Here is a 16,142-nt window from a genome sequence, read left to right as displayed (position 1 = left end):
TTGCGACATTATTACTGGAGCATCCACCAGAATCTTTCATCAGAGAGCACTGGTTGATTTTTTCTTCACATTATAAAATTTGTTTAAATATTTGGTTTCTTGCTTAGGTTTTATTATCTTTTTTTTTATATTCTGCTTTTTTTTTAAATCTGCTTGTGAGCTGGATCTTTATTAAGACTTACTTTTTTGATGCTGTTATTTTTTATTTGTTTTTTCCAGTCAGGCACTGTCCTTCAGCTATGGGCTTCATTCCTCAGTACTTCCCCTTTCTACTGCTACATCGCCCTTTAAAGATAGATTGCTAGCCTTAGGCCTCAGCTTTGTCATTTCAGAGGATATGGAAGTTGGCTAAATTTAGGTCCTTCCTGGCTCATCTGCCATCTTTTTGCTTATTTTCTACTTCAGGTTGTAGAAATTTTTGGTTTGCATTGTCAAGTGAAGATCCTGAAGAAAAGGGGCCTCCTTTGAGTGAATATGCCTCAAAATCCATTGTAAGAAGCGTGGGAACTCTCATAGTGTTTCATACAACCTAACAACAGGTGAGCTCAGTTACTCATGAGGATAATTATAATAATTACTCAGTCGCTGTTACTGGTATCCATGTTGAGGCTGTATATTGACTTCTTTATGGAGAAGCTTCCACTCATCTTCAGACTGAGGGTAGTGGCATGTCATTGCAATGAATATAGTGATCAAGATATTTTTATCTATGCATATCTAGGTATATGTGTGTTTATGTATAAACACAGATCTAGATATGTATATGGGTATCTGTGTGTATATATATATATATATGTGTGTATGTATGCACACACACATATGTATATACCATAAGATATTCTCCAAGAATCTAGGAACTTACGAAAAAGAGCCAGAATCATTTCACCTGAGTAGTCTAGCATCCTTCAATGAACATAAACTGCTGTTGCTGACTGCTGATGGGTCACCTGATGGTGCTGGAACTGTGCTTCACTACAATACGCCAGATGGCAGGGAAGCACCAACTGCTTACTACTCAAAAACAATGCTAGCACAGAAGGAGCTGTGGACCAGTTAAAATCCTTGACCCCATCACAGCAGTTAAAAGCTCTTCAACCACCTTTACCCCCATGCCTTTGTAATTTGCCCTGATCCTCAAACTCTCCAGACTCTTTCTAAAATGGTACCTACTGTTTACTGACTGTCAAAGATATACTGAAATCACATGCTCAATTTAGGCTCCCTAGCTGGAGGGAAATCCATCCTTTGGTCCAAAGGACCCCAAGTCTAGAGCACAAAGCGGGAGGGGAAAGTTATACTGGACTATTTCAGCCCTATTCCTAGACTTGGGAATAGCAATGGTTTTGTTGATACTATCACAAGAGCTTTCCTTGCTCTCCCTATAAATGCCACCTATTCCAACACACACACACACACACACACACACACACACACACACACACACACACACACACACATTTCAGCAGGTGGCAAAAAAAAACCAAAAAACAAAACACAGGCTCCAAATGACACAGTACATCTCTGTTGAAGCAAATTAAAGAATAATTGTGTTAAAAAGAAAGGACTTAAAAAAAAATCTAACTTCCTTTTTAAAAAAAAAATGGCACTTTTATGTTAATATTTTATAGTTAACATTCGACTGGAGAATGCATTACTGAATAATTAGAGAAATTTCTTGAAATTTATATTTAGAGTTATGATGTTTCTATAAATAACTTGTCATTCTAGCAAGTAAAATCAAATATAGTATACATCGCTTTTAATGATGGGGAAGGGTTGTAAGCTCTTTGAAATCACTGTCCTTTTTTTTCTCTTGCAAAAGACATTATTCCTTTGAGGAAATTAGTATTTTCAAAAGCATCTCAAACTAAATTCATGAGTGAATTTCGAATAATTAAGAAAAATCTGTCTTGTAATGATCTACTCACAGGTATGAATTTATTATTCTCAGAGAGAAAACTGCTTTTTTCACAGTGTTAAATAAGGGTTTTTTAACAGCTGCAACAGCTGTACTTCATCGTTGTTTTTCATCATAATAATATGAGTTAGAAAGAAGCCACTTTTATGCTTTCTACCAAAAAGATATATGGAATTCCTTTTTATTTGATTTTATTGTGCAGGTTGGGAAATAAGGAATTGTACTTCTGCTTCTCCCTTAGTGGGTTATTTGCTTCTCTAGCACTTGGGAATCAAGGGAGCTGCACTGGGTCACTGCGTCACTTTTTATATCACTTAATCCATATTTAAGAGTAACAATCTATCTTTATAATAACAAAATACAAGTAGCACTAACAAAATATGACCTACAATTAAAATAACCCTTTACCAGGTAGAACATAAACTACTTTTTTTCTGTTAAAACCAAGTTATTTAAGCTTTCCCCTTCACACTGTCACAAGAGTTCTAAACCTGGAGTCCATGAACTTAAATGCTACATATATGCACAAAATGATGTCACGGTCCTCTCTGAGAATGAAAGACAAACACCACAACAATAATGCATAGATATGTTTACATATATATATATATATGTGTGTGTATCTATGTATACACATACATACACATACCTATTATCCCAACTTTAGTTTGATAAAATTAATATCCTTTATTATTATATATTTACTTCTATGCTTTCAAATTTTTTTTTCTGAGAAGAGGATGCATGGATTTTCAATGGCTTGCCAGAAGGGCCAAGGACAGAAAAAGGTGTGTGTTTGGGGGGCAGGGGCAGGGAGAACCTCTCTAATGCATTCCCAAGTACATCTTGTATTTGCCAACTTCTCTGTATAAATACACTAATTCTCAATTCCCCAGATACAAAACCTGGTAGTATTTCTCAATTTGTTGAACTTGTCAGCAACCTAAATTTCTGGACAACGACTTCCAGGGGGAAAAACAACCTCCACGTGCTACTGAATTAAAAACAATCCATGGGATACATAGGTGTAGTTGCTTTATGAAAACAAGTAATAATGAAAGGAGCAGTGACCATAATATCTTACATGTATATAACGCTTAAACAGTTTTCAAAGTACTTCACATTTATTTTCACAGTTGATCCACATAAGACAAGGATGGGACAGATAGTATCTTCACCATATAGTGGCCCCCTATCACCTCCAGGATCAATCAATCAATCAAGACCTTTATAATCTGCCCTGCTCCCATCGTCCAGTCTTCTGAAACCTCCTTCCCAATTCTGTAATAAACTGACACTAGCCTCTTTGCTTTCTTCAAACAGGAAACTCCATCTCCAGAGTCAGTGCCTTTTCATAGGCTGTCTTCCATGTCTAACATCCTCTCCCTCCTCGACTCTGCTTCCTGGTTTCCTTAACTTCTTTCAGTAAAACCCCACCTTTGTAATGAAGCCTTTTACAATCTCTCTTAATTTTCCTGTCTGTCCTCCGCTGATTATTTTCAATTTATTCTTTATACAGTTGGTTCATATGTAGTTATTTCTATCATCTTCCCCATTAAACCATGAGTTCCTTGAAAATAAGAACAATTTCTACCCCCCCCCCCCATTTTTTTTTTTTCCCACACTAAAACCAGAGCCTGGCACATGGTAGACCTTTAACAAATGTAGTTGAGTGACTGATCGTAAGAGAAGGATACAATCAATCAAACAATTAATCAACAACATTTATCAAAGGCTTGCAGATCTTTTCCATTTTCATCTGTTGTTTTCAAATTAAGGTCTTTTCTATTTTTCATCTCATTATTGTCTTCCTTCCATTTTTGTCAAGTATTTTTGGGATGACTTTCCTTAGTAATCTCTTTACCATTCTTTGAATTGTGTCTACCTCTTCATGCTTCTCTCTGTCCATCATCCTTCTCTATAAGAATTTAAAAATGAGTTTTTATTCTAAATTCATGTGGCCTTTGGATGCTATGTCTCTGTACTTGGCAAGCAAGTGAAGTGCTTGCTGACTAAAGTACTTTCTAATCTCTTTGGCCTTATGGGTAATACATTTTTTATGGTCTATATCATTAAGCAGCATTACAATAATCAGTGCTGATGTCATTGATGTTGTCCTACATCCATTTTCATTGTCAGTTGCTTATATAAATGTTTGATTTGTTATTTTAATTCTATGCCAAATCATTTCATTCTTTTTACTTCATATTCTGATTCTTGCTCTGACAGATGAATCATCTTATTTTAAATAGGAAGTTGGTTCCGGGATTACTTCAAAAACAATAACAAGTATCTTCTTGCCTTTCAAATTATAACTTTGGTGATAGTGTTTGGTGATCACATTGACCAAGTCTTACTGATTCCTTTCTTAAAGAAAGTTATCATGATATAAATACATAACATGTCTGTGTAGTCTACAGGTGTTTGGGTCATCTAATTTCTTCACATTTTCTCATGTATTTCTCCTCAATTTCATCTTTTTTCTCTTTTGCCTTGAAGTCACTAAGTATCAGGAGGTATAGTCATTCAATTTGGAGGATCTTATTGAATTTATTTTAAGGTAGCTCTACCTCTTCATTCTCAACATCTGATGCACCTTAAGTTGTAATTATTTTATGGTAGTCTGTGAATGCTTCATTAGTTCTGTAATAAATGATTACCAAATTTTCCATTAAGTAATGTTTCTTGCTTATTTTGGCTACATAACAAAACAAAATTCTTTTTTTTTGTATTTCTAAAGAAAAGTTGTGATCCCTTCTTCCATTTACCATCAAATTCATTGTCTTTTGAATTTGTTCTAAGGTGAATGTCAAGATTGATATCATCCAAATCCTCTGGTGGACTGTCCATTGACTGGTCATATGGTACAAGGATCTTGAATTTAGAGTACCAATTGTCAAATAAAAGTTAAAAATATATTAAAAACTGTGAGTCTTAGTATATTCTGACCCCTTTCCTGCCATAATGACAATAATCAACAAATGGAAATGGGCAACACTGGAATAATATTTGTCTGTGTTTCTAGAGTTGCCTGTCCAAAAACTCCATCCCTTCATGGCCAGCACACCGGTCTAGAGGCTTTCTTTACTTACCTAGATTTATCTTCAAAAAGTAGATTTTGATTTTTGACAGTCACTTAGACTTTGCTTGGGTTACATTTTCTAAGCCTTTCTAGCATGGCCAATGCTAATCCTTCATTGGCATAGTCTTAGAGAACCCCAGTGTCACTTCCACACCAGAAGGATGCACTGCAGTAGGACTTTGTGCAAGTGTTCCTTATGTTGAGATGAAATCTGCCTCCATGTAATTTCCAATCACTGATTCCGTTTCTGCTTGGTATAGCAACATTGAATAATATACATTGATTTCTTCTTTTATACTTCAAAAATACTAATATTTAACTATGCCTCTCTTAAATCTAATCTACAGACTAAATAATAAAAGTTCCTTTAGTAATTTATTTCATTGAGACAGTTTCCAAAATACTCATCAAGATCACAAGAACTAGAGGGAAACTAGAAAGTTCATCTACTCATCTTATCTCCTTATTTTACAGTTAAGAAAAGTGAGGACTAGAGAGGTATAGTGACTTATCCACATGAACAAAGTTAATAAATAGTGAAATTCATCAGGAATTGAACACTCTCCTTTAGAAGTATTTCAATCACTCTTAAACTTTAATGCTCAAGAATTAAACACAATCATAAATGTCCTCAGTTGATGTGAGTTCTAAACAACACTATTAATTATCCCCTAAAACACTATATTAGTTACTTTTATAGTCATTCTATACTGTTTACTCATACTGAACTTTTAATTGACAAATTCCCAAGTCTATTTCACATAATATGTCCTGTTGCTATTTTCCCTCCATGTTATACTTGGGCTGCTTGTTTTTCTAATCTAAATGTAAGATTTTACATTGATGCCTATTACATTTAAATATATTCTAGCAAGTCACTTTTCCTCCTTTGCCTCAGTTTTCCTATCTGTAAAATGAGCCAGAGAAAGAAATGGTAAACCACTCCAGTATTTTTGCCAAGAAAACTCCAAATGTGGTCACAAATAGTCAGGTATGACTGAAATGAATGAACAACAAAATATTTGGTTCATAATTCCAAACTGCTGAGATCTTTGTGTATCCTTATAGTATCATCCAATACATTATAGCTACCTCCTAGTTTCATGTCATCTACAAATTCAATAAGTATACCATGTGTTTCCAATATTTTTTCAGAAGCCTGTTCTCTTTAGTACCTTTAGCATTTCTGAAACTTGTCAGAGTGGAAGAGTACAAGTGAATTACAAACATTTATGCAGAGTTGGTGAGGGAACTTAACTACTTGCAGCTATCAATTTTGTTCCAAATATGTCTGCAGGCCATTGAGATTCATTTTCCATGGATATGGTAATAAAAACTACCATACTAGTAGAGTGAGAAATATGGACAGAAATTACATTAAATGGAATGAGTTGATGACTCCTACAGCTATTTGGTGATAATGGGACAAATATATATTGCCTAGTCATGGTACCAATGGTAAAAATATGGATTTTGGTTTATTACCATGACATAGATGTGAGTTATCTCACTTAAGTTATCCTGTTGGGGGTTAGTATGGTAAAGCTGAGTTGAAGGCTAAAAGGAAAGGAGAAAATAAATCATTTATGAAGTACTCAATATGTACCAGTCTTTCTGCTAATTGCTTTACAAATACTATTTTTATGAACAGTATTCACAGAAGAATTCAGAGGGAACAAGTCAGAGCTAAGAGAAAATCTTAGAAGAGATTGTTGGTCAGGGCTGGCAAGAAATCTCAGAACTTGAATGGCTCAAGCAGAATAATAAGCTGAGAAGGAGCCTCAAATGTCATTGAACTGTTCTGCAGATGTTTCTTGAGGGAGACAAAGGGTGTCAAGAGCAGCAGTCCAGAGTTTTGAGTTTCTCCTGGATATAAATGATCCATATTCATGTCTTTTTTCTGTTATGGTTCTATAAATTTGTTCCTACTCACCTACCATGAGGCAAAACAAGGGAGAATGTGTTCCTGATTTATAGTCAAAAATGTTATTACTATTCTTTCTCTGCTTTTTATTTAGCAAATATTTCTTATTAAGGCTTAATAGAGTTCAACTGGCTGATTTGGTTAGCTGTTTAGAGTTTTGTATGTCCACTAGAAAGTAAGTTTCTTACAGGCAGGGTCTGTTTTAAGATTTGCTTGTGTGTGCTCAGTGCTTTGCACATAGTAGTGTGTCAAACTGGTTTGATATGGAAATGCATGATTCCTAGGAAATTTCTTTGGTATAATTAATATATAAGAAGCTCCACAATACAAATGTGTATGTACAAATGCACACACATATATACACACATATATATATATATAGCTGTACGTATATACGATTTTTAAATGAGAAATGTGTATATATATTTAAATATGAGAATATAAATGCATTCCAATATGTACATTTAAATGTGTTCATATATACATATATACTTTTAAATATGGGTGTGTGTGTATATATACATATATATATTAACATGGCAATTTTATTACTAGCCATTTTCTGATCAACTAAAGCAAGTCTCAGATGAAAGTAGTTATAAACTGAAAAGATTTACAGGAACATTCCAAAGACATTTAAGGTATAAGACAAATTATCCTGCCTGAAATGGTAATCACAAAAGGCATTTCTCTCCGAATCACTTGAGTGCTCTGGAGACTGAGAACAGGAACATCTAAATGATAAGCTGATGGGCAGACTTAAACTACCATTTAATGTTTCTCAGATAAAACTCATGAAATAAATACAGCTGATAGCTTTCACTAAATTCCTCCATGTCGAGTTTTAATCCGTTGTTCTGACAAAATTTGTATTCAGAAATAACGCAGAATTACTACTAATTAACAAAATAGGTATTTCATCTATATTCAGAAGTAAACAAATCAACATCGATGAAGATCTGGTCTAAGTAGCTAATTCAACTGCCACACCATACTTGAAAAACATTTATTCCTATTTCTAAAGTAACATCACCAACCACATACTAGTGCTTGTTGTTTGGCATCTGATAAAACCAAATGATATTCATCTCACTGAAATTCAGCTTAAAGCCACGTAGACCCCAAACACCAACAATGTGGGTTCTAACCTTCTCATCTCAAAATGTTTCTCTAATAGTAAAGCTGATTCTGGACTTCAGGAAGCAGACAAAGCTTATGTTTTGTTTTTATAATAACCAGTCAAGAGACATTTATTAGGTGTTATTGGGTATTTATTAACATCTCAGGCACTGCGCTAGACTTTAGAATAATTATCACACACAAGGTGCCTTCACCTCTGTTTGCTTCAGTTTTCTCAACCATAAAATGGAGATAATAACAGGACCTAATGTTCAGGGTTGGTTTGGGAATCAAATGAGATCATATTTATAAAGTGCCTAGCACATAGTAGGCAGCATTATCGCCATCACTGCTGTTGGGGTCTATTACCAACAATGACGTTTATGAGAAGAGTGATGTAAAAGACACTGTCAAGGAGACATCTCGCTATGTGGGCCAATTATGAGGTGAGAATGAGACAAATGATACGCCAAGTGTTATATTAGCATCCACAAAGTGTTCCAAGAACCAGAGAAACACCTCTAGCATGGTAGGTAGTTTTCTCATAGAGGATTCATGAAAAGACAAGGGCAAGAATGGTATAAGTTGATACTGTGTGGAAGACTTGCACTCTGTATTGCAGATGAGGGTAGCCCTCATAATGAGATCCTGGATCCAATGAAGTATCCTAAGTAAATTTTAACCACTGACCCATTGTCTATCAAGCAAAATGAAACAGGAGACTACTGAAAGACATTTGCTAGGTGCTAATTATTTCTCTGACAAGTAGGGATAAGCATGTAGGGGGAAATCCACATGTAAAAAGGGAGAGTAGTGTAAATCACAGGAGAGAGTGCAAAGAGTAAAGGAGTATTACATTGAAATATGGAAGAAGCTAAGTTCAAGAAAAAGATAAGAAATGACAGGTTATTAAAATGTGTTTTTCCTATTCGAAATGGTACAGATTTTAATATGTACTTCATGCCTATGTTTTCAAAGTAGCAACTTTCATCACCATCATCTTTACCATCAAATCTTATCTGTTACCCACATGTACCAATGTGAGCATTATACAAATTTTTTTCCTAAAAAATGCATGATTCTTAGAGAAGGAGCAAATAACGTGTAGAAGAGCTGACAGGGAGCTATAATCATAAACAGGAGAGAACCTCTTAAGAAGCACACTAACGATAAACATTTACTATGTGGAGACCATTATTATGTTTGTGTGTGCATGTGAGAATTGGAAGGAAGTCTTTTCTGTGACTTCAGTCAAGGAAAAAGTTTATCTTGTCTTCCTTCGATAAGTCTAAGACATGCATAAGTGGGAACTGTACTGCTTCCAGGCAAACTCTCTGTGCCATCATCTTGGGAAACAGCCCCTGTGGAGACTCAGTGTGGCAGATGATCCTGCAGCTGCTATAGCCACATCTATCGAAGACCCAGAAAAAAAAAGTTCTTGTCAACCAAGTCTTTGGCACTGTCAAAACGTTTAGCATCTGAAACAGATCTAACTTTGCCAATGGAAATGATATCAAAGAAGCAGCCTTACCATTTGCTTTGACACTGACTTTTTCATGTGGTACTTTTTCATCATCTATGTGTTGTCTTTCTTATTAGAGTGTGAACTCTTTGAGAGGAGGAACTCTTGCTTTTTATTTCATATCTGCAATGCTTTGCATATATTAAATGATTAATCAATGCTTCATTTATTCATGTCAACTCATATAAAGTCATGCATTATTTTTTACAAAGAAGATTAAATAATGGCAATACTTTGTTAGTCGTTCTGAAAGACAGCCTGTCCCTGATTAAACCAAGAATTGTAGATAATAAAGAAGTGATCAGTATAAGAGTGGAAAAAACTGGAGACATCTACTGACTCCTCACTGAAATAAATTCTCTTCTATGCCTTTCACTATATTTCTCAGGAAAGTTTTCATGAGTTGTCAAAAATTTTGTTTTTCAGAGTTAGGGAAAGGTTTCTAATCAAGTTCTCTGAAGCCTGATTTTCTGCACACTTCCATGCTACCTACAGCCCCTTTAATGTCTATCATACTTTGATATCAATAGCAAAGAAAAAAAAAACTGGCACTTTTACATACATCAGGAAAAGGAAAGACAGATCATTACCCATAAATCTTTGAATGTAGCAGAGACCAAGGCTGAAGCACCATTGTTAATCTTGCCCTGAGTTGTCAGCATCTTGTATGTGTTTATCATGTATCTTTCTTACTATGTATGGCTTTGCGACAAAGGGAAGAGCCCTGCTGAATGCTGCTAGAGCTGAATGTCTCATTTAGCAGAAGATGACTCTGGAAATGTTCCCAGCTTATGCATCTGTCTCTCTAGCTTCCACTTTAGAGGATAAAATCAAATAGCGATGGCATGAAGATTAGTGTATTATTATTTGCCTCTGTGGATAGTACAAGACTTCTTTTTTTTCCCTGGGCTATCAAGGGAGAAAAATATTTATTGAACATTCTACTAAAAATGCCAACTGAAACAGCAATTGCGCATGAGGTTACAGTGTGGTCTCAGTTTGTGTAGACACTTTTCTAGAGTTGGAAATTACTCATGATGTATGTGTATATGTTTGTATGTGTGTTGTGTGTGTGTGTGTATGTGTATAAACTAGATCAGGTTTCCTTGTTTTGAACTCTCCCTTTCTCCCTTTCAAACTTTATTGTCTCTTTTCATTTCCTCCTATAATAAAGACACCTAAATATGATTTGCCATTTGATTCAAGTCAAATACTATGGTAGCTCAGGGTCCAGGCAAATGTAACTAAGGAGAGACTCTCCCCATCCTTTAAGTAGTATAAACACGTTCCAGTTCAGGTATTTTTGATAGTATGGGTCCAATGGAATGATGAATTTAGGAAAAATTTACCTATTCTATAATTTGGTAGTCTAGGGTTCCCTCCTGAACTGGGAGGGGGCCACAATATTTGCAAATAGACAAATATTTGTATGGATGCAATTCATTTTTATAGATCATTTTCTTGAGTCAGCATTTACCCCTTGAAACTGAGAGGGAGATACTTTATAAGATACATAGAATACATATCTCATATGTAATATCTAGTTACTCTTTATCAAAGAGACATAGAGGAAGAGGTAGAGATGGAACTGAGGAGGGAAGAGGAACAAATCTACTGGAGAAGATGGGAGGAGGTGTGATCCAGAGTACATGGCTATGGCAAGGGAAAGGATGGCATCTTAATTGAGAAGAAAAGGAAGAATGAAAGAGAAGGGGAAAAGAGCAAGCTCACAGCAAATACTTTCTCTGTTATCAGTGAAGTTTGAGGAAAGGTTTTCAGATTTTCGAGTAGTGGAAGGGACAGTGTCATGTTTTCTGGAGTAAATAGAGGATTTGGAACAAGAATGGGACAGAGCCCAGGTGTCAGACCTGAACCTATGGTAACTTATTCCTCATGTGCCCCTCCCCTCCATGTGGCCCATAACACTCCCAAGTGCTGGAGAGCTAGATTAAAATGCATTTGGGAAATATTTAACAAAATAAATAAGGTGCAATAAAACATATAACATCCCAGGTTCAAACTAAATTTCTCCATAGGGATCCTTGTTCATGGATTTCTCTTGGAGTTTGACACCACTGGGATAGAGAATCAATTAAAGAGGAGCAAAAGTGCCTTGCTGAAGTTGAGATTAGATAACATACACTTGTAGCAGACCCATTTAATACAGATAAAACATAAAGAAGATATAAGATGAAGAGAAAAACACTTTCCTCTTAGAGTGATCTTAACTGTTAGATTGCAAAGAAATATTATAAAGACAAATTCATGAGGAATGGTTATTGTGAAGAGAATGTCTTTCTGTGATGACCAGAGAGGAGTTGAAGACACCAAGAGAATGAAATGGAGAAATCTTGCCTGTTTATTTAACCTGTTTTCTTTCACTTTTCACTTGTAAAAATGAACTGAGTCCTGGGTAAATGTTTTTACCAAGCTTTATAATGAGGGTTGAGGTGTCTATGGTTACGATCTTTCTCACAGTCAAAATATTGTTTACTCATTTATTTGTTTCATTACTGATTACATTTGTTAATAGATTCCATATATGGTAGCTTTTATATTTATTTAATCATAGAAGATTAAGGGGCTTACTGAGTAGAGAAAGATTAATAATTGTTACTGGGGAGATGTCTCTAGTTTATTTAATATTGAAAATACTTGGATAGAGGTTTGAGGCAACTGATTAACTAATGCAAAAAGAGGTCCCAAGTTTATTAATAAATTTTAAAAATTAAAATATACTTCTAGATTACAATACAGCTCAGAATAATAAGAGTATTTATGGGAACGAATCAAGTAGCAGACTGAGGTAAGGTGTGATTTACAAGGGAATGTTGTTGACCTTAGAAACCTTTGCTACAATGCTTTGGAGGTTTTATTTAGATTATCACATTTGATCTTTATAAGAACCCTGTGAGGTAAGTTGTGCAAATATAATGAGATAAGTGAAGTAAGATTTAAAAAGAGTAAGGGATATTACCTTTGGTCACAGATCTATGAAATGGATTTGAATCTGTCTTTAAATTAAAAATCCACTCTTTCCACTTCACCACAGTGGGAGAAGTGATATTAACTGCTCTTCTTTCCATACCCTTCCTCCTCATTCCCCCCAGCTCAACACCCCACAAGGCACAGTGTCCATCTTGAGGTCAGAACTGTTAAAATATTACATTTCCCAAGTCTCGTGCAATGCCTGTTTAAGCCTTTATGAGGGAAGGGACTTCCCCTTTTCAGCAAGGGGAGTTATTGGAAAATATGTTTGGTGTTTTGTTTTCCCCAGATGGAAAGAACGACTGAAGGATTATAGAACAAGAAACTGAGGTTCCTGTGGGAGGAAGGGAGAGAGGGAGAGTGAGAGAAAGGAGAGAGAGAAAGAGAGAGAAAGGAGAGAGAGAAAGAGAGAGACAGACAGACAGCACAGACAGAGCCAGAGAGCCAGAGAGAGAGAGAGAGAGAGAGAGAGAGAGAGAGAGAGAGAGAGAGAGAGCAGATAACCCAGCATCCAATAGCAGATTGCAAGTGAAGGGTGCGCTTTTCCCTAACTGAATATATTCATGAATCATTGGAGCCCTATCTGGCTCACTGACCCAGTAAACTAGTAGGGCAGAATTTTTCTATTTCCTTGACTATTAACATTAGTGGAAATGGTATCCCTTTTTCATTCCCCACCCCCACTCACTTCTGAGTGGCAAACTAGTATCACTTACTTTCAAATCTTGTTTATTTTCTATATTTTTCAAAAAAAAAAAAGATTTTGTCTTAAAATAATGATGATAAACTGATTTACTATCAAAGAAAATCATGCAATAGTGCAGCTAGGTAGCACAGTGTTGGACCTGAAGTCGGCAAGACTCATCTTTAGTAGTTCAAACCTATCCTCAGACACTTAGTAGGTTTGGTACCCTGGACAAGTCACTTAACCCTGTTTGCCTCCATTCCTCATCTATAATATGAGCGAAAGAAGGAAATGGTTAACCACTCCACTGTCTTTGCCAAGAAAACCCCAAATGGGGTCCCAAAGAGTCAGGCAGGGTTAAATGACTCAACAACAACCATGCAAAGGAGGAAAGGCCAAAAGCTGAATGGAGACTAAAGGCAGTAGGCTTAATTATATTCCCTCCATGACAGCTGAAGGAGAAACTTAATCCTCTGTTATGCATTAGTGACTAGACTAAGTACTAGAAAGGTAAATCAAATGAATAAAATAATCTCCATTGCCAAAGAGTATAGATTCTATAGGGGGAGACAAGTACATAGTATAAGCAGAATACACGTTAATACAATAAGTACAAATAGTTAGGAAGGTCAGACTGTAGCTAGCGGGGTGAATGGGGAAGCAAACACTGAATGTGACTGTGTAGCTGTGAAAGTGCTCGCCAAGTTGAGTTGTGTTGAACCTTCATGGATTAGAGATGAAAAATTCCTATTTAGTTATTCACTTGGGTCAAATGAACAACAAAGAAAATCCATCAGTAATATAGAACTTTAACAAGAAGAATAAAATGTGCTCTTCCAAGACCAGGAAAGCTGGAAAAGTGACGTAAACTTTGGGCAGTGATAGGATCCATTCATGTAATCTATATTTTTAGATATAAAAAAATCCCGAAACAATACAATAACCTTAATGGAAACTCAAATTGGCTTTAAAATAATATAAATTTAAATGGAAACAAAGGCATAAACTGAAATTAAATGTCTCTATTATATTTATCTTCTCACAACAAAAAATAAAGATTAATACAAGAAAGAAGCAATATTTTAACATTGACTGTTACAGAAAGACAAGGTTGTTTAATATATAATCATTTGTATGCATGTATGTATACATATATGTATGTGTATGTATGTATGTGTTTCCAAACTTATAGTTTAAATGATATGGGAAACTGCCAGCGGGAAAAAAAAATCGCAGTAATTTACAGTCTTAGGGATCTGCCTGGGTTGCTTAAAGTTTTAAATGGCTTACACATAATCACAGCCAGCGTGTCAGAAGTGAGATTCCAATCTTCCTTTGAAAGACAATCACGTCTTTACGATTCCTAGGCTAGCTCAATATCTGTTACGCCATCTTTATTTTAATCTATTAATTGGATCATACCATAAATATAAGCATTTAGTTTGCAAATTTGAACAATAATCCTACTTCTATGCTTAACAAAAAAAAAAAAATTGCTTTACTCTGCTGTGTACCCTTTTAAAACTATCAAAATAATGTCTGCCATAGCAGTGACCTATTCCCACAGACTTTAATAAAACAGAATTTTCACAATGCACATCGTACATGTTAGATCTTTAGCAGACATGTATTAGATACTGTACTTCTCTTTTCTTAATAATAAGTCATGTGCTACTTTCTTTCTCTCTGCTGTAATCCTCAACTTAGAGAAGATGAGATTTGATTCCAGAATTCTTCCCTATTCCAGGAAATAAAAGCACATTCAGACCATAAACTGAAAAAGTTACCTACCCTTGTCGATCCTTATGTATCTTGTTAACTTCCTCCCACTGGAAATTGAGTTGAGTTAGAGCTTCTTTTATCTTAGTAGCTTCCACAGGTGTAGCATTTTGTAAAGCTGCTGTCTTCTTATTGTGAATGACCTCAATCTGGCTTGAAATTCTTTGTAGACTGTCCTTTACCTTCTGCAGTATTGAGATATAAGGGGAAAATAGCAATAATAAAAATGAGTCTTATTGTAATGATATAATATTACCTATATAATAAATAATAGTATTATACCAATATAATTTAGCTTCAGAAATAAATCAGCAATTCCTTACATATTCATTGTTAAGCCTCAAAACATTTTGGAGGGGAAGACAGCAGTAGGGGACAAAAATGAATTTAATTTTTTTTTAATAACAAAAAAAGCCACAATCACTCCAAAGTTCATTGTTGGAAGGAAACTCTGAGATCATTTCATTTAACCCAGGCTGTATAAGAATCACTTCTCTGTCAAGACATACTTCCTCCTTTTTAATTTCAATTTTCTTTTTTTTATTATGAACCTAATAATCAATTAATAAACCCTAATGCCTCTTCAAATAGTTAAAGACAGCTGCATGTCACTCTCAGTAAGTCTTTGCTTTTCTAGGCTAAATATTTTAAATTCATTTAGTCAGTCTCATGTTCCAGTCTGTCTGTTTCCTGATATGCTTTTCTTTCAAATGAGACAAAATAAGTCCCACTTCTTGAGCAAATTTGCTTAAAATATATTTTTAAAAAGAGCCATTTAATAATGTTACATGGTAGAAGTATACTTTGCTTAAACTCTAACACTTTAATGTGTATTCGGTTAGATTAGCTAAACTAACTTGAATTTAAGATTAGCCAATAAAGTCAAGAAGTCTATTATCAAATTAACGGGTTTCACCTAACTGTCTCATCGTTATCCCTTCATCACTTCTCTCCACACTCAATATTAATTTGTCTCTACAGCTAGGGTAATGGAAGAAGATAACTCTGACAGAGAGTAGTCCCTGGACTTAAATATTGAGCTCAATGCTCTAATTATATTGGACCTACCATGCTGAAATCTACCATGGATAGATCAGGGGAATGTCAACTACAGCTAGAAAGCCA

General features: G+C 35.2%; 1 protein-coding gene across 11 annotated transcripts in view; it reads right to left on the bottom strand.

Moving 5' to 3' along the window:
- Window positions 1–16,142, bottom strand: part of DMD (dystrophin) — a 2,329,373-nt gene that overhangs the window by 1,214,461 nt on the left and 1,098,770 nt on the right. For all 11 annotated transcript variants that reach the window (XR_011968542.1, XM_072616876.1, XM_072616880.1 and 8 more), the window contains one exon: window positions 15,030–15,202. Coding sequence is in view for 10 of the 11 variants with exons in the window: in XM_072616876.1 (XP_072472977.1) it covers window positions 15,030–15,202 (173 nt within the window). In the remaining variant the exon portion in view is untranslated. The remainder of the gene's footprint in view (window positions 1–15,029; window positions 15,203–16,142) is intronic.

Source organism: Notamacropus eugenii, chromosome 5 (genome assembly GCF_028372415.1).
Source record: "Notamacropus eugenii isolate mMacEug1 chromosome 5, mMacEug1.pri_v2, whole genome shotgun sequence".
Classification (NCBI taxonomy): Eukaryota; Metazoa; Chordata; class Mammalia; order Diprotodontia; family Macropodidae; genus Notamacropus; species Notamacropus eugenii.
The sequence above is the reverse complement of the archived record's forward strand: the minus strand, read 5'-3'. Positions and strand labels throughout refer to the sequence as shown.